This window comes from Melitaea cinxia, chromosome 2, assembly GCF_905220565.1.
Source record: "Melitaea cinxia chromosome 2, ilMelCinx1.1, whole genome shotgun sequence".
NCBI classification, from domain to species: Eukaryota; Metazoa; Arthropoda; class Insecta; order Lepidoptera; family Nymphalidae; genus Melitaea; species Melitaea cinxia.
In genome coordinates, this window is record NC_059395.1 from 9,965,306 (window position 1) to 9,992,336 (window position 27,031).

General features: G+C 33.2%; 4 protein-coding genes across 5 annotated transcripts; 3 read left to right on the forward strand and 1 right to left on the reverse strand.

Annotated features, from left to right (window-relative positions):
• The first annotated feature begins 7,082 nt into the window (after nt 1-7,082).
• LOC123664458 (glycerophosphodiester phosphodiesterase GDPD6-like) lies at nt 7,083-10,392 on the forward strand. Its single transcript, XM_045599001.1, has 2 exons — nt 7,083-7,115; nt 9,172-10,392. Exons 1-2 carry the CDS (start codon nt 7,098-7,100, stop codon nt 10,303-10,305), a joined length of 1,152 nt encoding a protein of 383 aa, XP_045454957.1. The 5' UTR covers nt 7,083-7,097; the 3' UTR covers nt 10,306-10,392.
• Nucleotides 10,393-13,316: 2,924 nt separating this feature from the next.
• LOC123659401 (glycerophosphodiester phosphodiesterase, periplasmic-like) lies at nt 13,317-15,101 on the forward strand. The gene is made up of 2 exons (XM_045594620.1): nt 13,317-13,328; nt 13,939-15,101. The coding sequence occupies exons 1-2, from the start codon at nt 13,317-13,319 to the stop codon at nt 15,058-15,060; spliced, it is 1,134 nt and encodes a 377-aa protein (XP_045450576.1). The 3' UTR covers nt 15,061-15,101.
• Nucleotides 15,102-16,254: 1,153 nt separating this feature from the next.
• LOC123664488 (UDP-glucuronic acid decarboxylase 1) lies at nt 16,255-22,216 on the forward strand. Of its 2 annotated transcripts, none has more exons than XM_045599030.1 (9): nt 16,255-16,509; nt 16,646-16,971; nt 18,190-18,369; nt 18,708-18,813; nt 19,027-19,140; nt 19,783-19,970; nt 20,596-20,728; nt 20,994-21,130; nt 21,466-22,216. In XM_045599030.1, exons 1-9 carry the CDS (start codon nt 16,449-16,451, stop codon nt 21,580-21,582), a joined length of 1,362 nt encoding a protein of 453 aa, XP_045454986.1. In that variant the 5' UTR covers nt 16,255-16,448; the 3' UTR covers nt 21,583-22,216. The 2 variants fall into 2 exon arrangements, with proteins under 2 accessions (XP_045454986.1, XP_045454993.1); XM_045599037.1 differs by having other exon boundaries at nt 16,671-16,971.
• A 1,464-nt stretch (nt 22,217-23,680) lies between these two features.
• LOC123664536 (beta-1,3-galactosyltransferase 6) lies at nt 23,681-25,730 on the reverse strand. The gene is made up of 3 exons (XM_045599073.1): nt 25,012-25,730; nt 24,626-24,816; nt 23,681-24,146 (listed from the first exon to the last, which is right to left on the reverse strand). Exons 1-3 carry the CDS (start codon nt 25,648-25,650, stop codon nt 23,873-23,875), a joined length of 1,104 nt encoding a protein of 367 aa, XP_045455029.1. The 5' UTR covers nt 25,651-25,730; the 3' UTR covers nt 23,681-23,872.
• Nucleotides 25,731-27,031: the final 1,301 nt, after the last annotated feature.

Below are 27,031 nucleotides of genomic sequence, written 5' to 3' on the forward strand. Positions count from 1 at the left end.
AATGTAAGCAGAAAAAATGTAATTATTTACGACATCACACCTCAAAAATAACAGTATTTCTCCACTATTTAATGCATGTTATTATACATATAAACCTTCCTGTTCGATCACTCTATCTATTAAAAAAAATCGCATCAAAATCTGTTGCGTAGTTTTAAAGATTTAAGCATACATAAGGACATAGGAATATAGGGACAGAGAAAGCGACTTTGTTTTATACTATGTAGTGATTTAGCTTACTTTATTCCTTATCTTTACTTTTACGACGTACTTATAATTCTCGATGTTAAAAAAATACTATATCAGCTATTGAAGTATATTAGAATTATTTACTTTTTCAAAAAGATAATTTAATTTAACTATGGAAATAATATATCTATCTAAAATATTCGTCATCATTTTATCCCAAATTTTGACTAAATTTTTTTTTACAAAACAAAGCACATCAAATCATTACAATATTAAATACAATTAGAACCCTAACAGAAAGGGTAAAAGGATCCTAAGGGAACTACTAGTTGTATTACTGGCCCCCCTTACATCATTAGATTTCCCACAAACACTTGTAAGTGTGGGAAAGCAATGTAAACAGAATTACGAATTAACAAAACAAATATACAGAATTTATTAAATGAAAAACTAATCAAATGTAATACAATTGTACCATGTTTGTATAAGGAAATTGGTTTGGAGAAATAGCTTAGATGAATTTTTGGACAATTATAAAAACCAAACATTTTTTAAATATTACCTACTAGCTGTGCCCGCGACTCCGTCCGCGTGGAATAGTGACTTAGGACAGCACTTTTTGGATATATCTTTTGGTTTACTTTGGACATCAGAAGAGCTCTAATATTTTGTCTCTTGTCGCAAACTTATAAAACATTCATATAAACCTTTACATATTTCCATACAAACTTTCATATTCCCTGTTGTTATTTTACACCCTTGAGGGTAAAACTTCTACAAACCTTGAAGTTATATTTTTTAGATCAAATCAACAGTCTAAAAATTAACTCTTAAACTTCAAGCTTCTAGCTCTAAAAATGACGATACTTCCATACAACTTTTCATCCCCACCTTTCAAACTTTTACACCCCTTTTTTCGCATTAAAAATTAGCCTATGTTCTTTCTGAGGCTATAGACTATCTTTATACCAAATTTCATTTGAATCGGTTCAGTAGTTAGAGCGTGAAAGCACCACAAACAGACAGACAGAATTATTTTCGCATTTATAATATTAGTAAGGTTCGTCTATTATCTATGTGCCTGCATTACGAAAAACTGCTTCACGAAATTAAATGCAGCTTTTGCAGTTGTTATCAGTATGTTACAGATAGTTTTTTTTTTTTTTTAAACTAGCTATTTCCAATTCTGATAATTGATATTTATAGCAAAGTAGTCACGCAGTAAAATTCCACATGTGCAAAGACGCTGGTAAATGCGAGTATGTATTATAACTAGCTGGCCTGGCGAACTTCGTACCGCCTTTTTTGTGAATGTAACAATTATTTATATCAAAATAAAATATAGCCTGTCTTTCAAGTTGGATCAAACTGTACACGGTGTGCAAATTTGATTAAAATTGGTTAAGTAGTTTAGGGAGTCCAACGCAGATAAACAACGTGACACGTAATTTTTTATATAGATATTAAGATTAATGTCAAGAGGTAATTTGTCGTCGGAATACGATAATCTTAGGAAATGCAAAACCGCTCTGGTAATAACTGCTAATATAAGAAAAGACTCCGCTGTCCGTCTGTCTATAACAATAAATGTATATTTGAGACCGTTATGAAGACACTAGACGGTATCAAAATGCCGATATGATAACAAAACTTTGTTTGAAGCAAGGCATACCAGAAAAAAATATTACTCAAAATCTAAAGCACACTGACTAGGGAAATTATTAAATCTCGCAGAAGATCACAGCTAAATGACACTGCTCTTAATTAGTGTTCTATTCCTGTGGTGAGTAAGGTAGCCAGAGCTCTTGGGGATGCTTTATGTTGAAAGGAGTGGCAGGTAACGCGCATGTGAAGCACCTAGTGTTGTAGGCATCTATAGACTACCGGTAACCGCTTACCATCTGGGGGACCGGGCGTTTGTTACACTGGAGTGTAGAACACATAAAAAATGAAGTCAATATTTTAATTAGTTAGTCTTTATTAAAGTTAGGCGTTTTTCCTGTATTTTAGCTCAATCTTAAAAATACGTATGTTGTATTGAATGTTGTACCTATGGTTGTACGAAACATTGTGTAAGTTTCCACGTCAGACAACTAATTTACCGCACTTTTTTCTACTAATACTTTCATCAAGTTTTTTAGGATATCAATTAACAAAAACAAATTAATTTCCGACACTATTTATTATAATTTCTTTTTATATTTCTACTAGCTGACATGGCAAACGTCTGTCATTACAAAAAACAATTTCTAAAAATTTAACAATAACTGAACTGAAGGATGAAGTAGCTAGAATTTGGAACCAAAATGAAGTATGTGTACATAATTCCAATTGTCCTTTCTACCACAGGTGTTATCCCAAACGATTATGGTCTCAAACTACTAGAAATAATTGATACCATTTACACCACCTTAGAAAAAGCTGTCATTTAAAATACATGCTGAATCGTAAGAAAATTCTTGCAAATTGACGAACACGACATTCCACACAACACATAAGCTTAACACACCACACGCCGCATTTACTTGCTTTTGACCCGTAAATGTAGGCAAACCAGCCAAAGGCAAAAATAAATTATCATACATAATAATATACTTTATTGCACATTTAAACAAAGAACAAATTGAATAACCAGGCGTACTTATTGCTAAAAAGCAATCTCTTCACTTTGTGAAAAAATATTTCCGCACCTACTACCTATAGCAGATAGAAAAACGTGAATTGAACCAAAAAATTTGTTGCTTTTTTGGTAATAAGACACAAAAAGGGTATGTAGAACTCGAATTATCACACTTATCACAGGAGGTACAGATTTTTTTTTTTTTTTGGTATTGCAGGGGAACCCATTTACGGGTGATATCCAGGACGCCCGGGTAGGCAGTCCTAGACCGTATGTCGGCTTCAGCACTTGGGGGTGCAATACCGACCAAACCCCTGCGGCAGCCTTCAGTCGCTTTAATTCGAGGGTCCCGGATCTGCAGGCAACAGGATCCCTCCAGCGATCGGCTGGCCTCGGCGAAAAGACCAGACTTCTCCTCCACGGGGACTGTACGGCTCACCTCTGAACAATCCCGACGACGCCATATCTAGCAGGACCGGGTTCCCATCCCGGCCCGACACGAGCACAGGGGCGTTACTGGAGGCGCATTAAGTAGCGCCTCCTACGCACCCCCGTTCGTCGCCTGCGGACGGAAGCCTCGTCGGTGGCCTCCTCTCTCATCCGCTCGTCGTTCTCCTTCTGGGACATTACTGTCTCGCAGAAGGAGACTATCGCCGTGCAGGACAAGAGGTACAGAATGATTTGAACTCATATAGGAACTAAATAAGGTACACTGTCTGTATACTACATTCTAAAGAGGATTTAATATGTAGGCCTTATCAATTTTATGTATGTTAATTATTTAAAGAAATTGATTTATAATTTGATAAATGTACTGTCTACTTTGAAACAGGGTTCTTATTACTTTTGTTAGTCGCTTAAATCCGTTAAATCAAAAATAATCAACTTTTTTATTCAGCAGTAAATCTTGTTGGCTAATAAAGTCGCCTTAACCGTTCACCCTTGCTGTAATCAATGTCTAATTCCGTATTCGCAGCTTACGATAATGATTAACGACAAACTTCATTAATTCGATCTGTTGGGATTAGATGATGCCACGTAGTGAAGGGTAGGAAAAAACAAACGAATTTTGCAAGGGATACGGAACGAAGGGATCTTTTAAACGCCCTCTAGTAGGGTCTTCGCTTTACACTATTTATAACATACCATATATTATATTTTTCTACGTTTAACATTAAATGAAAAGATTTTAATAATTATAAATCAATCAATATAAAATTTTATCTAAAAAATATTATATAATTTAAAATTACGTTTATCAGAACATATCTATTTAAAATAATTTCAATTGTTCAATAAATTAAAAACAACTAAAGGGTACAATGCTTTTAAATTATAGATAATGTACAATACATTTATTCTTTTTTTTATAGAGTAGCTCTTTGTATGTTGTAATAAACAGAAATATCGCAAGGAGTCAACCCTACTTTATCAAATCTCTGTGTCAACAAACGGGGCTCTGTTTAGTCTGCCTCCGGGGATCTATTCGTTTTTAATAAACTTATTTACCCTGCAGTAATATCTATAATCGCTTTATTTATAACCAGATCGTGATTTTTAACAAAAAATGCTTCAAATATAAAGTGATCGAAAAAGAACATGAAAAATATTTTAATTGTGTGTAATATCAGTCTTTATCATTTCTATAGGTAATTATAATAAAATATGACCACATAAAATTGAATACTGGATTACTTTTATGTCTTGTACATCTCTCTCAATAGGTATAACAAAAATGAGGTCTATTTAAAAGTAAATAAATGAAAAAAACTGCCAACTTTACAGCTACAATATAATAATTTATCATTTATCGTTGCTGGTGTTCAAATAACGTTGAATAATCGTACGTAGTACGTAGGTTCGTAAGTATTATGTAACGTAATGATAATCATGTGTCTATCACGCGGTATTTTCGTCTTTATCAAAACGTGTATTATGATATACTTCGAACTAACATTCTTGTAAACGATTTAACGAAAAAATAAGAGACTTAGACCAGACCTTGTCTATGATAAATAATTGACATTAAACCAACCAGAGTGTCATATCTGGCATCATGTGTAGCTTATCTCCCTTATCTTAAATCCTTGAATGTAATAGGTATTGTACATTCAAGTAAAACAGCTTTAAATAAATATTGTTTTTTTATTCGATTAGTTTTAAATTAAATAAAGCTTGGACTTATTAAATTAGGTATCATCATCATCACTTTAGCCTATCGCAGTCCACTGGTGGAAACAAGTTCGCGCCAAAAATGGCGTGAACTCATGTGTGTTGCCCATAGTCACCACACTGGGCACGCGGGTTGGTGACCGCAGGGCTGGCTTTTAATTTTTTTAATTAGGTATACAAATAGTAAATAAATACGAAAATTTAGGTAACTTTTAGTGTGGGTATGATTTTTCACACTATAAAGATACAAAAATAACTAATTGTAATAACTCAGAATTAATTCAAATTAGTCTGCGTTACTTTATTGGATACATATTTTAAATTAAAATCTATTTATTCTAAAACCTATTTTCTATCATAAAACCATAAGTATCACTTACAATAAAATTTTGATGTAAAAAAAACTTAAATAAAAGTATAAATAGCCTAATAAATTTCCAAATTTAGTTTTAATTTTATTATAATTTTCACTCGGTACGATTATAAATATACACGCACCTACCTTGATATATAATATATACTTACATATACTTATTTTAATGTAATACGCATGACGTTCTTATAAAGGTTAATTGTTTATACCAATACAATCAACTAAGTCAATTAAAAGGTCAATGACATATTTTTAAATAAAAACATTCGTATCAGCTTACGTATTACATTAAGACGTGGAAATTAAAATATGTACTAATTTAAATGAAATTTGGTCTGGACTCACCTTATCGCTAGAGACCTAAAATAATTGTTGGTCGTATTTATACCTTATGATCAAATCTTTCAACGTATCAAATTTTTTGTTAACCATTTTATTCTAACAAAAATATCAGACAGTTAATCTATTTTTGCTGCTGTGTGGTTACGGCAGTAAAGAATATAGCCACCCCCTCTCTTCCCGTGGGTGTCGTAAGAAGCGACTAGGGGATAACACAGTTCCACTACCACCTTGGAACTTAAAAAGCCGACCGATGGCGGGACAACCATTCAACTGCTGGTTTTGAAATACACAGGCCTAAGACGGGCAGCAGCGTCTTCGGTGCGACAAAGCCAGCCCTGCGGTCACCAACCCGCCTGTCCAGCGTGGTGACTATGGGCAATACACATGAGTTCACGCCATTTTTGGAGGCCTTGTGGAGGTTGTTATAATAGAAGTATCCAATAAAAGCCCGAGCCATTCAATTAAATTGTTATATAAACCCGTTAGCTGCAACGAAATGTAAAGTAATCAAAATCAAAATAAAAAAATACCTTATCCAAGTAGGCTTCAAAGGCGCTTTTGAATCGTCATTTTAAACATTAAAATTATATTTGTTTTAATTAATTAATCATAGTTAAAAGTTATACTACTAATATACATAGTCTGCGTAATGTATATTACAAACAGTGTGTAAATTAATATAAACGGTCACATGTTTCATTACGTGTTTATTTCATAACAGTAAGGGACGTGAAATCTGGTACAATTATTAGTAAATAAATGCACAATAATATTATACTCGTACAGACAGCGCATGTAACGACCAAAGTTGACCTCGATTACAAAATACTTAGCGAATATTAATCATGAATTTTAATCGTAAATAGAAAGAGATAGACGTAGCTATTAGTCTTGTCTCTTTATTTATTTTGAAGTAAAATATAAATAAAAAAATATAAAAAGTAAGCTGGTGAATGCGTGATGAGAGCGTTACGAAAAATGTGATCGGGCGAGGAAAATGGAAGTTGAGAGGGATATAAGTTAGTGAAGATAGAAAGAGAGAAAGTTACGTTTACGTTTCGTATATTACTTTAGGGACAACTAAAAAAATTTCACTTCAGTCGTGTGATATAAAGCAAACTCGTTTTTCATTTGTATTAGTACGTTGATATTTAATTATATTTCTCAGTGACGAACAGGAAAATAATATAATTTGTATTGTCATATTTCCATCGACTTTTCCTTATACTAAAGTGTATTGTCATTTTATTATTGGTATCTTCAACTGGCAGATGTGTACATTTCTTTATTTAAAGTAATAAAATAAATGAATGGCAATGGCTTTAGTAGTTTTTTACTCGTCTGTAAATGTATATTGTAGATAGAGGTTCTCGAGTGGATAGCTTGTGATCTTCATTTTTAATGCTTACGTTGAAAATGGTGAGTTATATTATCATTATACTTTTATTATAAAATGTTAAATAAAACACAAAATATCTAGCGCATAATTATTAATTATTAAAGTAATTGCATTTTTTATATAGGTACTTAGGTACAGTTCAGGTACTTAATATTTGTATAAAGTTTTTGTTTTTTGAAAATAAGACAGTTGTGTTAGTAATTCGATTCAATAGCGTTTATTTAAATTAAAAGTAAGAAAAAGTTCAAGGTTGCAAGATTGTTTGATATCAAACAAGAAAAATTTAAATGTGAACAAACACTGCATAAAATATTGAACGATTACAATATACATAATAATATATATTATGTGTCTGATTTAGGGGCCATCCATAAATTATATCATACCTTAAGGGAGGAACAAAGTTCCACGAAGTTTGACATTGTGTGACAAGAGGTGGGAAGGTGTCCAAAATTTTGTGACAACAAATTTCAAAATATATTAGGCCCTTACATATGAAATTGGCGTTTTGTATGGTCGGAACATAAAGTAGATTTTTTTATATATATATATAAAAAAATTTAACTAATCAAAGTATGTACCATTACTATCGATGCACTTTTGTACTAAAAAAAACATTTGGACGGGAATCAATAAAACGTTTGAAGACGGTTTGGACTGCACCGTCGGAGTTGAATTTTTTCTCTCGCAAGAAGTTATCCAAATTTTGAAAAAAAATGGTGATCTGTTGGAGCAAGGTCCGGGGACTATGGTGGACTTCTAAGAAATTCCAATTGAAGCTCCTCTAATATGTTAGCCGTCTGTTGTGCAGTGTGGGGTAGCACTTACGTTGCCTATTGTTGGCGTTGTCCTGAAGCAGCAGTGGCCTAGACCGATTGACTAGCCTCGGTTGTTTAGCAGCTAGCTTTTCCATCACGGTTTGCAGTTGCTGACAAAAGACATATGCCGTTATCGTCTGGCCAGATTAAAGAAAGCTGTATTGAACGACACAGGCATTAATCCACCAAACGCTCACAAGTAACTTTTTTTGAGTCAATTTTCGATTGAGGCAGGATTTGTCTGGCTTGTCAGAGTTCAGCCATTGCATAAGTGCTTCCGATTATTGTATATGATTCACTTTTCATCACATGTAATGATTCGATTTAAAATTCCTTCATTATTGTGCCGGTTGAGTAATGTAACGCAGCAGTTTAAGCGCGTTTGTCGATTTGCTTCACTAAATTCATGATGTACCCACCTCTCATGCTTTTTACCTTCCCAGTTTGCATCAAGTGGATTAAAACAGTTTTACACCGCAGCCAGCAGCTAACTCGATCGTGGCTTGTGATGGGTTCACTTACACAATAGTCTTCAATTCTTCATTATCAAATTTGGTCTCCGGCCGTCCACGGAGCTTGTTCTGCAGGTCGAAATAGCCAGAACGAAAACGTTGGCACCAAAACGCACTGTGTTTTATTTTACGACACCACAGTCATACACATCTTTAGCCCTTCGGGCCGTTTCTGCAGCACTGGTGCCACGGTGGAGCTTGTACTCTTAAATAACATGATATTTCAAGTTGTCCATTTTGTAAACTGAGTGACCCAAAAATAGAACTGAGTGACCCAAAGATAAGAAAAATAAAAGAAAAACAAATGAATTACGGTTTTCGAGACGCAAACGCATGAGTAAATAGCTGTATAAATTTGAATTTGGAATTCTTAACCAAACAGGAAATATTTGAGATCAAAGTGGCCAGTACGACAAAACGCCAATTTCATATGTAAGGCGCTAATGATATTGTTATTATTAAAATAATTTTATTTTTCATACATATGTGGGATCGACGATAATTTTATTGATAAATAATTTAAAGGAAAGTAAAAATAATGTCGAAACTGATGTTTAAATTTAAAAAAAAATCATTTATAGGTAAAAATTTGCCAAATATGTAACAACACTTGGTAAAAGGGGTTCAAAATATCGTGAAATTCGTGTGATGTAATTTGTAGATGGACCCCTTGGCCCTTGTGTAACTATTTATGTAGGTACATGTTACCAAATGTTTTTTTTCTAATAATTGTTGTTTATTTTCAGACGAAGACAAAATTAGTAAGCTTCACGGGAATAGTAGTGATTTTAGTGATAGTAGGTGTAACGATTGGTCTAGCTGCCCCTGCTACATCTTCGGCTAGAAGATTGACTGACCGTGGACCCGATGATTGTACACCTGTCATTATCGCTCATCGAGGTGCAAGTGGCTACGTACCTGAACACACACTTGGCGCCTATGCTCTCGCTATACTAATGGGAGCTGATTACGTAGAGCCTGATTTGGTTATAACAAAAGACGGACATCTAATAGCAAGGCATGATAATTCATTAGGTTTAACTACAGATGTTGCTAGTCATCCAGAATTCGCTCATCGTCATCGTTCTCAAGCAATAGATGGAATCGAGCTTAGTGGTTGGTTCACTGAAGATTTCACCTTAGACGAAATCAAAACCTTAAGGACTGTTGAACGTATACCTGATATAAGACCTGGAAATGCTCGTCTGGATGGCAGTTTTCAAATACCGACATTCCAAGAAATAATTGACCTAGTCAAAAGCATGCAAATAAGCCAACGCCGTACCATCGGTATTTATCCTGAAATAAAACACAGTAGTCACTTTAAAAATATAGGTTTGCCAATGGAAGAACTCGTTGTCAATACATTTCATAGCAACGGTTATTTAGATTCTAGTTCTCCTGTTTATATACAGTCATTTGAAGTGAACAATTTGAAAGAATTGAAGAAATTAACAAACCTTCGACTTTTGCAATTGTATGAGAGCGATAAATCAACTCAACCCGCTGATCAAATTTTGCTAAATACAGGGCTTACGTATTATAACATGTCTACGCCAGAAGGTTTAGCTGAGGTGGCAAAATATGCTGCGGCAGTCGGGCCAGACAAGGGCTATATAATTCCACGTAATGACGATAATACTCTTGGTGATCCAACTACCTTTATCCAAGATGCTCATGCTGTTAACTTAAAAGTTCATCCTTACACTTTCCGTGCGGAAAACTCATTTCTGCCCGAGGAATATAAAAGTGATAATCCATCTGAATCTGCTTCTGGTAATTTAAAGGGTGAGTTGCAAAAATTCATTGATGCTGGTATCGATGGTATTTTTGTAGATCATCCAGACATAGCTTTACGGTTACGTGGCCCATGTTTATAACAATGGCATTAAATTTAGTGGATAATCGTATTATGTTATTGCGACAAAATTGTAATGAATTCAAAATAAAGATCTTTTATATACGTATCATATTATTGTTAAATGACTATAGCAATTGTAATAACACATCAACAAACATTCAATTTTTGTAACTAATATGTTTTTAACAAATATTATTAGATACCATAGCTAAATAACAGTAATTTAAATATGTAGTGAAAATATAATAAATACAAATCTTTACATGAGCTATGTAAATCTAAATAAATAAGCAGATACATTTTCAAAAGAAGTTAAGCTTAAAATGTAGCCTACATTGGATATCTTGAATAATGGACACAGCACATACGATGTTGTTAACGCTCTTAATGTTGTAATAAATGTAGTTACGATACTATTGTATCTGTATATCAGAATCAGATTACGATATTATTGTGTGTAACTTAAAAAAAATAGCAATCACTTTACAATATTACGTGTAAGAAGTATAGGTGATTATTAATTATAAGTGAAATGAAATTTTTGGATACAATCATAAAATATTATCGGGACTACAAAATGATTCGGTCCGTTTTTGTGTATGATAAGTGTTATAATTAGAAAACAACCTAAATAAACAAATTAATCGAAGTAAGTCCCACGAAAGCTCCTACTTTTTGCCATCTCTTACTTCATTTTTCAATTCTACTTCAAGAACTAGGTATTTCATGTTTTAAGGCTAACCGAATTTTAACAATTTATTTCCATTTTTTGAAAGCAATGTACTGTTAATTGGCTTAATCATGATATATCCATTGGAACAAATATTAATCTTAAATAGCCATGTCTGGCAAACACAGAAGTAATGGTAAAATCTCCCACGACCCCGCTATTTAATAATTCTTTATGAATGATTCAGTATGAGTCTGAACGTACACTGGTCACTTTTCTCGTAAGACCCGGTTCAAGTCTATCAATCACAATTTTTTTTAAATACCCGTAATATAATCACCAGGTTTTAACAGGTCATATATACATAATTACCCTTTTCCTGGTCCCACGAGATACACAACATTACCTTCAAAATATGGATATTTAATTTTGGTGTTAATACTGGAGTTGATAAGAACGATTGAAGAGCTTAACATAACCTTTACATGACATACTTATGCATAACAACCTTTCTTTTTTTGCCTTTGAAGCAGTTGACTTCTAAGACTCTTAGACCTAAGACTCTTATTTTATTGTGGCGTTACTAGTGATTATGCTAGCTTTACTTATGTGAATCTGATTTTCGTCGACTATCGTGTCAACTTTTTTGTCTTCGAATTTTTAGACTGCTTAGGCTAGGACTTTTTCAAAACTAAAACATGACCCTTGAAACGTCAAAATCTTTCTCTGCGTAATTTATCAGTTAGAACATTGTGACTGTAAGATTCTGTAAGCATTTTATACGCTTTGTCTGCACATTATATCAAATTAAAGCAGCAAAGTAAAATCTTCCGCAAATTATAACAAGTATATTTGTACAGATTCAACCTAGTTGTTGAGGTTACAAGACTTCTTAAATTAAACTTCGATTGTTTCCTCGTTTGTTTCTCCTTTTGCTGTTTTCTCTCTCTAACGCATACGTTCGCCTTACTCTTACATTTATTTACAGTTCGATTACTTTTAATGTTTAAGATACAAAATACTTAGGTACTCTATATATCTTACATACTAATTATACTTTATTTTAGTAGCCTACACTTATAACTAATAACTAGTCCGTAACACTAGTAAAACAAATATTTTTTCAAAAACTCAAAGCAATATGTACCCTATTATTCACAGACGTATAGACTTTCAGAAACCACCGCAATATTCTATCTTTAAACAACATACCTGCATGACAATCAAAACCATCTTTAAATAATTGTGTTTGCAGGCAAACGAAGAAAAACCGACTTCAATTATATCGACAAGTAATACAACTTAGGTAGGCGAAAAAATAGTCAAGTAAATACGCATTATCAAATATTACCGAAATAAAATTAAACTGTAAATATGTGTTGATGGTTCTAACATTACTTAACTGTACATAGATTACTAACAATGTTTGGATCTGTTTGTTGTACTCTGTATGTTTGTGTCGTTTTAGGTAACGTGCTAACTATTAAATACCTACTATTACTACGACCTTCAATAGTCTATTGATGCCGTATTCTCAACCGCACCGATTAATCTCCTTCGTGTCTTCTCCATTCTACGTGACATTGGCGAAATCATCTGTGCTAGTTTGGCACTGTTGGAAGCCATTAATCTGAATGAATGAATGAAATTAATCAAAGATTACTCCAAAAGTTGTCGTCAGATCTCGATGAAATTTAAATGTGACCATATGATAAACATCGGCTTTCGATAAAATTAAAAATCATCAAAATCGGTATATCCAGTAAAAAGTTATGGGGATTTTCGAGAGTTTCTCTCGATTTCTCTGGGATGCCATCATCAGATCCTCCTCCGTCGTATTGAGTAACCTCCTCCTTTTTTTGAAGTCGGTTAAAAACGGGCCGAATTAATTTGTACTCCCAATATTATGATCTAAATACAAATAAGAGTTGTACTCAAACATAGTGTTTGTAATAAATAAAGAAAATTAAATATATATATTGTTACGAACACACAAAGAAACTACCGCCATCTAGCGGCAACCATTGAAACCACACAAAGACAGAGACCGCATGAAAATCTCTACTGAATACTAGATGGCGTTAGAGGAACTACTGTAGAACTATATAGAAGTATAGTCTCGAAAACCGGGTACATGCGCGAACTTTCCAGAATGGTCTGGGCTTCGTCTCGGCCTGTTGGACGGCCAGTTGGACCTAGTGCTAGTGAATAAAGTCTTGAAAAGAGTCAGCAGGTCTTTCTCTCCAAATCCTTCGAACCCTAACACGTAACAATATATATATATATATATATATATATATATATATATATATATATATATATATATACTAGGTATGCCCAAGACTTCGTCCGCGTGGAATATGAATGACTGGGTATAATTTTTAATTATTTAGGCTAATTATTTTACAAATAAGTACGTAAATGATGTATAAATACTTAAATGACCTAAGTGCAGCGTTTCACTACAAAGAGCTTATTACTTCGAGTAAGCTCACGAGGCATATTTTCCCACTTACACCACGCCGCGCAACTCCCCGCCCCCCTGTTATTTTACACCCTTTAGGGTAAAACTTTTACAAACCTTGAATATCATATCTATTTATATATATCAAATCGACATCCTAAAAAATAACTCTAAATTTCAAGCTTCTAGCTCTAAAAATGACGAAACTTTCATACAACTTTTCATCCTCATCTTTCAACCCCTTACACCCCTTTTTTTCATTGTAAAGTAGTCTAAATTCTTTATCAGGTTTTAGACTATCTGTGTACCAAATTTCATTTCAGTCAAATCGGTTCACTAGTTGTGGTGTGAAAGCGCGACAGACAGACAGAGTTACTTTCGCATTTATAATAATTAATAAGGATTTTTTTCACAATTTCACATCTAAATACGTGAAACAAACAATGGATTTACAAGAAAATATTTTTTGATAATTATACATGTTTTATCTATCTTAATCATTAAGATAATCGTGATAGCTCAGCCTTAAACAAAAAATGTCTGTGAAAAGACGTGTGATTTTACTGTTCATTCTTTTAAATATAGTTACAGTGAGATCTCTAGACGATATAGAGAAATTAGGGAGACGTGGACCTGATGATTGCAAACCAGTAGTTGTTGCCCATAGAGGGGCAAGTGGTTACGTACCTGAACACACCCTCGGCTCCTACGCCTTGGCAATAACAATGGGAGCCGACTACGTTGAACCTGACTTAGTGATGACTCGCGACGCACATTTAATTTCACGCCATGAAAACGAACTGAGCCGTACCAGCGACGTATCTACGCGTCCTGAATTTACTGATCGTTATAGTACTAAAAACGTCAGTGGAAGAATAGTCAAAGGTTGGTTTTCAGAAGACTTTACACTGGCTGAAATAAAAACATTAAGAGCTATAGAGCCAATACCACTTACACGCCCGGGAAATGCAAGATTAGATAAAGCATACGAAATACCAACGTTTCAAGAAATTATTGACTTAGTAAAAGCTTTGGAAATAAGTGAAAATCGCACGATTGGAATTTATCCAGAATTAAAATATGGCTTATATTTCCAGCGTTTAGGATTAGCAATGGAACAAAAAGTAGTAGATACTTTTCACAAAAATGGCTATACGGGTAAAGAGGCTCCTGTTTATATACAATCATTTGAAGTGAGTAATTTAAAAGAACTCAAAACAATAACAGATCTTCGACTATTGCAATTATATACAGTAAGTGTAGGTCAACCATTCGATCAAGCTGAACTCGGTACAGGACTCACTTATGATAAAATGGCAACTGCAGAAGGGCTTGCTGACGTCGCTAAATATGCTGCAGCTGTAGGTCCAGAAAAAAGCTATATAATTCCTCGAAACATTTTCAACATTCTTGGTTCACCAACGTCATTTGTTAAGAATGCCCACGCTGTGGGTCTTCAAGTTCATCCATGGACTTTTCGAGCTGAAAATGTATATCTACCCAGAGAGTTCCAAAGCAGTAACTCATTATTCGAATTTGGAAATCTTGAAGGTGAAATCAAAAAATTTCTAGCTGCAGGTGTAGATGGATTATTTGTCGATCAACCTGATATATTGGTACGCGTTAGAGGTCAATGTTAAAGATTGATGCTTCGTTGAGATTAAATGTTTTAATACAATTATTGTTGTGTTTTTATTACTACAAAATTAAAATGTACCTATTTCTTAAAATATTTTTATATAATACGTTATTTTAACTAAAATCAATTTATACCTACCAAATATTAATATAAGAAGACTTTTGAACTCATTTTTTTTACAAATTAATTATAGTTACTTTTTGAAGTAAAACTTCTTTACGTACGCTCGACTCGGGGAGTAAGCTGGTGAATACGTGACGAGGCCGTTACGAGAAGTGTGATTGGTGAGGCGAACGGAAGTTGAGAGAAAGATATAAGTTCGATGGAGCTAAAGAAGTATTACTTTACTCACGTGGTTTAAAGCATATTTTAAAACTATATTAGAAATACACAATTATTCTAGATTAAAAAGAACATTCAGTCGGGATAACTTCATAAATTTACATTAGCTTAAATCTTAATTGACAATAAAATATGTTTTAAGAATTAAAAATATCGCTTCAGCCTGTAATATCATAGGCCTCTTTCCCCATTAGGAGATCAGAGCTTAATCCACCACGTTGCTCCAATGCGGGTTGGCGGATATATTCCCATTTTTTTTTTTTTTTTTTTTTACGCTGGAAAATGCATTTACGCACCCCCGTCACCCGAAGGCGACGGAAGTCTGAGACTCCCGGCGGGGAGTGCAATGCCGGACTACTCAGTAAAAACCAGCGGTGCCCTCGTCGTCCTGGTGGGGCGCCACGGGACCACTAAAAGTATTCGCCATGACGCCCCGGGGCGGATATATTCCCTACTATGAGTAACGATCGCTATCAGGTGTACATGACACAACAACCGGGACCGACGGTTTAACGTGCTCTCCGAGGTACGGTGGGGAGACCCAAAGGACTGCATAAACAACACGATAAACACCTGTATGGCCAACACAAATGTTTGTCATGTGCGGGGATCGAACCGACAGCGCAACAGTTACAATCCATGGCTATGACCGTTGCACCAACGAGTCATTTATAGGTAGTTATTGTACAAATCATGTCCGCGTGGAATATTGCCAAGAATGCTAATAGCATTCCCCGTTGAATCGCTATGCCGATTCTCTGGGGGAAAAACATTGTATTAATATTAAAAAACCTAAACTTCAAAGCCGAATTTCAAGAGAAAAATATACTGTCAGACGATACTAATCACTTTGTTTTGAATTGTCACTGTCAATAATGTCAAAATCCGGTCGAATTGTAGTTCCAATTATATTTTTATAGCTTGCTTTTTCACACGAGTGTTTTAGAATAATGACCTACTAAAAACATTTTTGTAAATATTTTTTATCAGTAAATAAATCGAAGAGATGAAATGTGAACAAATGCAATTACTTAGTTGCTTTCAGAAATGATAAGACAATCTTTAAAATTTCGAAAGACTGTAACAATCGTTTGTGTTTTATCTTTACGTAAGTACATAAATATGTTTTAATATGTTGGAGTTGTTAAAAGTTGCACTTTACTTCGTGCCTTTTTGTCACTAAATCTATAGAAAGTGTATAGCTTGTTAGCATATATTTTAATAAACATGTAATTGTTTTGCAGTTATTTTTATATTTCTTATTCTTAGGCAAGACAAAATAAGTAAAAAAATAAATGACAGGCCACACCAAAGAGTAGAAAATGAATTCCAGGACATAGCATACAGAGATTTTAATCATATTATGCCAAAGAGAAATGACTACAATCAGCATAATTTAAAAGACATGGAAACTAATAACAAAGGTGTTGATAATTCAAAACAAGAGCTTCAAGAAGCTAAAGCTCGAATAGAAGTATTGGAAAAAAAATTAGCCATTTTAGAGGGCAGAATACCGCAGAAATATCCTGAAGTCAAATATCTTGGATACAAAGAACGAAAGAGAATTGTGGTATGATTTTTTTATAACATTACTTAACGCATTAATTTAATTATGTGTGTGTGTGTGTGTGTATGTGTGGCACATCTACATACAACACATTGAGCTCACATAATATTCTTAACTTGAGAGTAAGTCATCTCAGTAAAATACTGATAAGATAATTAAGTTTATCACCTTCTTAGTTGTTACAAAATTTGGTAGTTAAAAAATAGCGTAATTAAATGTTTTCTTATTGATTGCTCTCTTGTTTATATAAACTTATAAAGACATTTTTCTAATATTTATATTTTTGTCTACTTATACACTTTGCTAAACAATTATGCTGGACATCATATCGACACCAACAATTTATACTACGTCAACTCGAATTTTCAATAACTTGGGTTTTTTTAATAAAAACTTGATCAAATCTGTTTTTATATGTTATAAAAAAATTGTGAAATTGCAATGAATAACTTAACTATTAAAGATACCAAATTTCAAATAAGTTACTTAATTAATATAAAAGGTATCACGTTTTTCCCTTTTATAAGCCTCTATTGTTACGTTCACTTTTAAGAGTTAGTATAAATTGCTGGTGTCGATATTGCATATAAGTAACTTTTTATTAGAAGACGAAAAGAATAGAATATAATAATAATAATTAATAAATGCTTCGGAAACACACACAATACACAAGCACAACGCCCAGACCATGACAAACATCTGCATGGTAGATACAAATGTCTGTCGTACCCAAACTCAAATCGAACCCGCGATCACCAGCACAACAGCCAGTGCTATGACCGCAACGCCAACTTGTTGTCAATAGTCAGAAGAAATGGATACAATTAAATTTATTCTTAAAAATATACCTACATGTATTTGCCTACCTAGAAATGGAGCAGCAGGGTGCAATAAGCTCCAACCTTTCGCCTACATGTAAAAAGAAGCCTAGCAAAGGAATGTTACAGGCTAAATTAATCAATTTATCTTAAAAATATTTAATCTCTATGGACAAAATTTCCTCCAAAATTTATAACTGACCTAAGTATATGACCTTTACTTGACCGTACTTGACCTTTTTGAAATTATTATTTAAAAATGCATGCTGCAGAATCTACAATCAAAATCGGTGATAGCTCAATTTTAACTATAATTACTTAATTAATTAAATAAATTCAGAAGTGTTTACACAGGCTACTTAAATCAAGTAATTATTTTTATTTTCAAAAAACTTTTTTACAGGTCACAGGAGGTGCAGGATTTGTTGGATCCCACCTTGTAGATGTTCTTATGACTCAAGGTCATGAAGTCATAGTTGTTGATAACTTCTTCACTGGTCGGAAGAGAAATGTCGAACATTGGTTTGGACACAGGAACTTTGAAATGATTCATCATGACATAGTCAATCCATTGTATATAGAGGTAAACAATTTTATATTAGATTTTCCTATTTAAAAATATTTCTAAGTAACTATTGAAAAATATAAAATAAAAATTATATTCACTTGTCTAAGATATTGAAAAAATTAGTTGAATTAAATATTTATTTGCATTATATGTATTTTTAAGAGATTTCAGAATGGTGTTGAACTTCTGTTTAGAATGTTGATGAGATAAGGACAAAATATCGAGTTTATAATTTTTGAAATAACTAAATTTGCACTAATTGTTATAACCAACTGAAATGAAAATTATTTGAGATAACCTTACTAATAGTAAAAAACTGTTTTGATGTATGTAATGTTTCTACTCTATTTCAGGCAGATGAAATATATCACTTAGCTAGTCCAGCGAGTCCACCTCATTACATGCAAAATCCAGTAAAGACAATCAAAACAAATACCTTGGGAACCATAAATATGCTTGGTAACTATATACATTTTTATTAGATGTAAATTCCTTTAGTATGCAATAAGTCCTGCCTAGACCATGGTTGCTGTAAAGTATCTGTAACATTGGGCATTAAAAAAAAAACTTAATAAACCGTGATAAAATCCGAAAAAGTTGTGTCATTATAAAAATAAAACATTATCAAATCTATCAACATTGTTACATAGCAATGATATAGAAAAATTTCAGGTTTAGCAAGGAGAGTGGGAGCAAAGATTTTAATAGCAAGCACATCAGAGGTCTACGGAGATCCAATGGTACATCCCCAGCCAGAATCTTACTGGGGACATGTCAACCCTATAGGTATATTTGCTATTACATCTTATAATCGTAGTTATATATAGTTATTTTGTAATTATTCAATTATGTCGTCATGGAATATATGAGCACATGTAGTGCATGTAGAATAATGATGATAAACAAAAGTATCACACTTAACAGCCCCCAGTAGATTTTACACTTGTGTCATGAGTACAGAAACACACAATACACAAGCTCAAACGCCCAGATTAGGCAAACACCATACAAATGTTTGCCATGAGCGGGGATCGAACCCACGACCGACAGTGCAACAGCCAACTCTGAGACTGCAGTGCCAACTTGACGTCAATGTGTGAAATTCTGTCTGAAATCGACGTAAGTCGAAAGTTCTGGAAGATTTTGTCCATTTTTACGTGGTAGTTAGTTGTCATAAAATGACTAATATCTTGTTATTTCAATAATAAATGACTTAACAAAAGTTACATGCGACATGGACAGTAGTAGTTTGTTTAAAATATTTCCTTAAAGCTTTTTGAAAATTACACATTTTGACAACAGTTTCTTCTTCTTCTTTAGGTCAATGGCAGTTAACAATGCAGTATCCAGTTTAACCTATGTCTGGATAGGTTTAGTAGTAAATAATTTTTAAATTAAAAATAATTTTTTAATGTGTATTATCTACAGGCCCGCGAGCATGTTATGATGAAGGCAAGCGAGTCGCAGAAACATTAGCGTATTCATATGCTAAGCAGGAGAAGGTGTCCGTACGAGTTGCTAGAATCTTTAATACATATGGACCAAGAATGCATGCGTCAGACGGACGTGTTGTTTCCAATTTTATTATGCAAGCTATACAAAATTTAACTATAACAGTAAGTAAATGCGATAAGATTTTATTTATTGATATGTTTAAAATAATAGTTGCTAACAGCATACAATAAAAAATATGAAATAATATACATACATTTGTTTCATGAACAATTGCTGCTCTAATTATAGGCAAAACACTATTCATAATTAATATTTTGTATATATTTTTTACATACATTTTTTATACATGTACGTGTTTCACTTATGTAAAAAATTTATCTCGAAAAACTTCATACTAGCATATTTTTATTTGTTTCCTGAAATGTTTCAATTTATTTTTGGTTTTCTTCTGTAGAAACCTTATACTGACAATAACAAATACGAACAATGGGTAACTACTCATAATGACTAATTAATAGAAGTTGAAGTGTATTCTTTCTCAATAACTGACTAAGATTATAAATCTTATTTTAAAACTAAATATTATCATTTTAGTAGATTCGATAAATTATACTTCAGAATTGGTATATTATGGTCAAACCTTCTTTATAATTAATAAAAATATTGCTCAATTTTGTTGATTTGTGTAATGTAGCTCATTCGTAGATATATTACTCTAAATAAGCTCTAAAATAAATAGTTTTTTTAAGCAAGCAATCATTACTAAAGAAATATATAATTTTTCAGGTTTATGGAAATGGAAAACAAACGCGATCTTTTTGTTATGTCTCAGATCTAGTAGATGGTCTATTAGCCCTTATGGCTTCTAGCTATACGTTACCAGTAAATCTAGGAAATCCAGTAGAACATACTATAGAAGGTAACATTTTTTTTTAAGTAAGCTGAATAACCTTTTTTTTTAATTTTAAGTGATCACCGCAGTTTGTAAGCACTTTAGGCACAAAAGGAGCCACAAATTACTGGCTAAAGAGATGAAAAAGCGTACAAGGAAGTTTAGAATGAGAAAAAGATGAGATGTCAATTTTCTGTGGTGGCTACTTTACTATGGAAGTTACATAATTATGAGCTTATATATATATATTTTAGTGCCATATAATGCTAAATAATAGTTGTATATTTTTCAGAATTTGCTCTTATAATAAAGAATCTAGTCCCCGGATGTCGTAGTACAGTAGCTACTGGCGCTGCCGTGGAAGATGACCCGCAGCGTCGGCGTCCTGACATTACCGTTGCTGAAACACAATTGAATTGGGCTCCAAAGGTATTAAAAGACAATAATCTTAAGTACACACAATTATAATTATAAGAACACACCCACTTTTTTTTTAAGTTTTTATATTTCGACTGTCCCTACGTATAATATCGAAATTGAAAAAGGCACTTTACATTTTTTACACTGAATGATTTGTTAAGTATCGATATTGAGTATAAAAGCTCAAATGTGATTTTATGTGTATTTTATAGCATTTTCTCTTTTTTCTTTGAAAATATACATTAAAAGTAGTTTTTTCATGCAATAAAAAAAAAATAGAAAATTTTCAGTTTCGATACTGTACGTAGGGACAGTCGATTTGAGTGAGTCTATTTTTATTTCAGGTATCATTACAAGACGGGCTGCAAAGAACGATAGATTACTTTAAAGAAGAATTATCAAGGACAACATTTTACAACAACCAGACATACATGGATGTGAAAGTAAAGAGCCCGCATTGAAAATTAACAATAGATATCCTCGATGAATGTGATATTAGCATTATTGTTGGTACTGTAGGTACTATTTTCAATAATATTTAGTGCTGAAAATCTCTTTGTTAATATTGAAGCGTGGTTGTATAATAAAAAATAATATTAATTACTGACAATAGATACATGAGAAAAAAAATCTAAAACTCTACATAGATTTAGCACAGCAGAAAATTATAAAAGCTATATGAATTAACATTAGACTGTTTCTCAATCTCAACTGCTCTCTGCATCTATAATAACAAATCTTTTCGATAATTATTTACATTCTATTTATCATAGAAATTTTCTGCATTTGTTTGTATTGTTATACTATAATATTAATATATTGGCACATAATCCAATTAAAATCTTAGTTGTCAGATTGCTTTCAGTGGACTTTTAATTTAAATTTATAAGAAAACCGTGCGTATTTCATACTTCCTTACTTTACTTATTTTTTTATTAGTTTCACAGCCATCTTAGTACCTAATTTTTTCGAGATATATGTTTTGATAATGTTAAAATATGAGTGCATTTTGTTTATAATTTATCACAGTATTTTTATTAATGTTCACATAGGTTATGTGTTCAAATTTCTGAATAAAAATTTGCTGTTGTTAAATACTTCTTTTATTATCAAGATATCGTGATTGGGATAATTATAATATTTTATAGGCAAAAAAGGATATATTTGTGAGTGAAAATTAATCAGTTCAGCTTAGTTCAGCCAGTTACAGTCCACTGCTGAACAAAGGCCTTCCAAAGTTAGCGCCAGGCATCCTGGTTTTTCGCAATACTCATCCAGCCTACACCAGCAATCTTACATAGATAGTCGGTCCAGCGGGCCGGAGAATGTCCGACACTGCGTTTGTCAAGATGCGGTCTTCACTCCATGTGCTCCATCGGCCATCGATCCTGGGACAGAGGTGACTAGCACACTGACACTTCAATTTGCTAATTCTGTGGAAAGCTACTAAGCTACCCTATGGAAAAAATATCATAAAACATGTACAAATGCAGACCAAATTCTCATACCGAGTTATGAGAGTTTATAAAATCTTTATAATTATATCTCATAACCTCTTACAACTCGGAATGAGAATTTGGTCTCCATTTGTCCATGTTTTATGAGTTTTTTTTTCCATAGGGTGTGTCGGTTACTTTCGTTCTCTCGCGGATACTCTCTTTGAGAAGGAAGCCGATAGGAGAATTCGGTTAAGCTGGACGGCGTTTGGCAGGCTTCGTCGAGTATTCAATTCGAAGATTCCGCAATGCTTGAAGACAAGTCTTCGAGCAATGCGTCATGCGCCTATGTTAACATATGTAGACAAGACGTGAACACTGACTGAGGGATTGATCCACAAGTTTAAAGTCGCTCAACATGCAATGAAAATTAATAAGCCTAAATATATTTTTTTTAATTATTTACAAAAGTCATAAGAGTGTAAGTCAAAGAATGTTGCACCATCTCAAACATGGTGCTGAAGTCCAAGCGGCCGCTACTACTTAGCAGCCAGGTGTAAACAGGTAATAAAGGATTGTGGAAATTAGAATTTGATTACCTACTTGATGAGTGCTGTGTGATTACGGCATTAAGAATATAGCTACCCCATTCTTCCCGTAGGTGTTGTATGAGGCGACTAAGGGATAACACAGTTCGACTACCACCTTGGAACTTAAAAAGCCGACCGATGGCGGGATAACCATCTAACTGCTGGGTTTGAAATACACAGGGCACAGACGGGCAGCAGCTTCTTCGGTGCGACAAAGCCACCTCGCGGTCACCTACCCGCCTGCTTAGCGTGTTGACTATGGGCAAAACACATGAATTCACTCGATTTTCGACGCGAACTTGTGGAGGCCTATGTCCGGCAGTGGACTGTATTAGGCTGAAGTGAAGTACTAACTTGATGAACGTAATGATTTTGCAGTGGGATAGACTATAGTAAGTAAATTTCCACTGTATATCTTACGTGCAAATTATATATATACATAGAAAACACTGATTTATTGTAAGTTTTTATACTTCACAACCTGTATTTTATTTATCATAAAAAATAATTTAAATATTGTAAAGATAAACAAAGAGAAATCACAGATTTATTAAAGAGGACACTTACACAAAACTTTATTCAATCTCGTAGCTACTAAGAATGCAAAATAGAACCAAAATATGTACTTATCAATCAGAATTATAATGGGTACACTAATGTAACGTGACACAAATGTAAATAATAAATCACAAAATTTTGGAACATACAAGTTGTATGATGTTAAACTATTTACAACAAACACTTGGCAATGAATTCCAATTATATTGATAGTACTTCCTTAAAGCAGCTTCAGTCTTACACAGCTTAGTTCCTTGTGAATTAACCAACGTTCGGTACATCTGAAACATGTCACTTAGTGTTTGTTTGTGGCGCACAAGCATGTTGTTGTCGCAGCCACGAGATTTCCATTCAGTGTCAAATCTAGTATCGTGAACTCTGTTGATTCCATCAAGTGCCGCTGTCCATACACCCATTGAAACATCTTCAGAATTGTATTGACTAAAAATTAATAAACACTAATTTTATTATTGTAATAATCTATACAAATAATATAAAGTGTCAAGTGTCTGTATACAATGATTAATTATCTCTTCCTACATTTTAATAATTGATTTATATTGCAAACTTGTTGAAACTCTGTTTTAGTTTAACATGATTGTTTTAACAAACACACTATAATTTTATAATTTCATTCATATAGTTTGCATATTAACCTTTTTAATATAATTGCACATAGTAACATACAAGAATTATACAATTAAATACAGCGTGCAGTGGACTATCCTATCAAGGGATCTCTTCCAGTCTACCCATGAGAAATACGCTTAAAATGTATTCAGCTTCTGCAAAATACACATTCTATACACACGCATATACATCACATACACATATGCAAAAAACATGCAATATATTCAAAATTAAATAGTACATGATCTATATATATATTACCTATATAAAATATGGTATTAGTTCTTTACCTTAGAAACTCAGAATTTTTGGCAATGTAGTCCACTATGCTACGAGATATTACATAGCCACCACCCAATGCATATGGTAAATAGGTGTCACAAAGAAACCAGTCTTTTTCTTGCCATTTACCATTTAAAAATACTCTTGCTCTGCCATCAAAATAACCCCAGTATAAGCCTTTATATGATGGTAGAGTTTTCTGAAACAAGTATAGATTTCTTTTATTCTATGTCCTATTTAAAAAAATACATATTACCCGGACTCTTAGATGACTATGAAATAAAATGGATAAAAGATGTTTGTTTTTGTCTTAATCTTTTCTTAATTTATATGATCCCAATAGGCCATAAATTAACTACCTTTTACCACCTCTTTTAGACTAAAAGTAATGTACCTTATAAGTAACATATTGGCTGATGGTTGGTCCATTCATTTCTGGAGCAAAAGCTTCAAGATCCCTCACAATTAAATCAACTCTGACAAATGAATCATCATCACACTTAATAATATATTTTAATTGTTTTAAATTTTTACTCATCCATTCTAAAGAATGAATTAATTTACTAGCTAAGTTCTTATAACTATCTTCGAAATCACTTAAGATTAATAAATCATTACTTCGAGTATGTTCAGACTGGATCTTCTTTAGTTTAACTGAATCCAAGCCCTGGACCCCCACGACAAAGAAACATTTAATAAAATCTTGTGGCACACTGTTTTCAGTCCAAGTGTGATTCCATTTATATAAATGTTCTCCATTTTCTATGATTATATTATGAACAAAATTAGCCCAAGTTGCTCGAATGCAATCACGTTTTGCTTCATTCATAGGGCTACTTACAATAAGTACAGCATATTCTACTCTTTCTAAATTGGTATTAAAATCATCTTTACTTTTTCTATTATTAGTGGTGGATAAGGAAGACACACAATCTATCCTTATAAAACTCAAAGTTATACCACAACCTAAGTAAAAGAATAAGATACTAGCAAGGATCATGCCTTTATATCGCCTTAATAGTAAAGCAAACATTATATGTATTTAATATGCATTGTTTAATCGATTTCGAACGGACATTTAAACAAACTTGAAATTCACCAGAAATATTTTTGTGAATGTCTGTTTGTGTCCGTTAAAAATAAAAATTTCATTTCGTTAGATTTCTACTATAACGCATATTATATAATATTTTTTATGATTTAAGTTTATTATAAGATAATATAAAGATAATAGGCTCGTTTTGACAGTTGTCATCGGGACGCAAATAGCAAAGTCACCATACTACTCGGTATTCGATACTCATGATAAATCGATTCAAGTTTGTATGAGTATTTGTTCGATTAGAATACGTAATGTAATGTGCATTTGATTAAAATTTAAATCAAAAATTTAACTTAAACTTTAATATTGTAGGTAATTTGAAATAATACAATGGTAAAAAAGGTCAATTTGTATTTATTTTATATAGTTTTCTGATGTGTTTTTGGATTTTATCGCGGTTTATTATACAAATCTCAATTTTATTTGCTGCTTTAAGCACCAAGATCACTATACAATATTTAATTACGATTAAAATCTAATGCTGGTGATCTAAAAATCTAATCTGGTGAATTTAAGTAATTAATTAGTTACTTCACTAGTATTAAGAGAAAAAAAGAGAACGTAACTGTTTTTGAGACGTTTCGTAATACTAAGAAATTGCATGCTACTATAAAGTAAGCGCGAAAAGAATACTCCCAGTATATTCTATCATATTATCCAACACGCCAAAAAATTTACGTACTGTTTAAAAACACTGTTATTAATAATTCTTCCATTGTTTCTTACAGTTTCGTACCAAGTTACGTAGTAGGGCATATCGCTTCAGCCTGTAATATCTCACTTTACTGGGCTTAGGCCCCTTTCCCCATGTAGGAGAAGGATCAGAGCTTAATCCACCACGCTGCTCCAATGCGGGTTGGCAGATATATTCCCTACTATGAGTAACGATCGCTATCAGGTGTACATGATAACAACCGGGACCGACGGCTTAACGTGCTCTCTGAGGCACGGGGGGAGACCCACAAGGACTGCACAAACACCAAGACCACGGCAAACATCTGTATGGCCAATACAAATATTTGTCATGTGCGGGGATCGAACCCGCAACCGCCAGCGCAACAGGTACAATCCATTGCTGTAACCGTTGCGCCAACGGCAACGCTATGCCTAGGGTATATGTAAATGTCAAAACAGGTCTCTTATTTTGTGACGTCTCTGTATACAGCGACTATAACAGGTTACCTACTTTATATGGTTATTTTTGTTTGTCATCAATGTCAAAGGCACTTCAAAGGTCAATTTGACAATGACTGTACCGGTCGAGCCAAAGAGTCGGTGGAGCCGTCACGAACCAAAGATTAAAGGTAAGGTT

What these genes read in the sequence shown, in the direction of transcription:
- LOC123664536 (XM_045599073.1), bottom strand. Translation starts at nt 25,650, where the DNA reads ATGTTTGCTTTACTATTAAGGCGATATAAAGGCATGATCCTTGCTAGT. An exon ending in GCCAATATGTTACTTATAAG is followed by an intron (nt 24,817 to 25,011) that starts GTACATTACTTT and finishes TACTTGTTTCAG; the next exon opens with AAAACTCTACCATCATATAA. An exon ending in AAAAATTCTGAGTTTCTAAG is followed by an intron (nt 24,147 to 24,625) that starts GTAAAGAACTAA and finishes ATTAATTTTTAG; the next exon opens with TCAATACAATTCTGAAGATG.
- LOC123664488 (XM_045599030.1), top strand. Translation starts at nt 16,449, where the DNA reads ATGATAAGACAATCTTTAAAATTTCGAAAGACTGTAACAATCGTTTGT. An exon ending in CGTTTGTGTTTTATCTTTAC is followed by an intron (nt 16,510 to 16,645) that starts GTAAGTACATAA and finishes ATTGTTTTGCAG; the next exon opens with TTATTTTTATATTTCTTATT. An exon ending in AAGAACGAAAGAGAATTGTG is followed by an intron (nt 16,972 to 18,189) that starts GTATGATTTTTT and finishes ACTTTTTTACAG; the next exon opens with GTCACAGGAGGTGCAGGATT.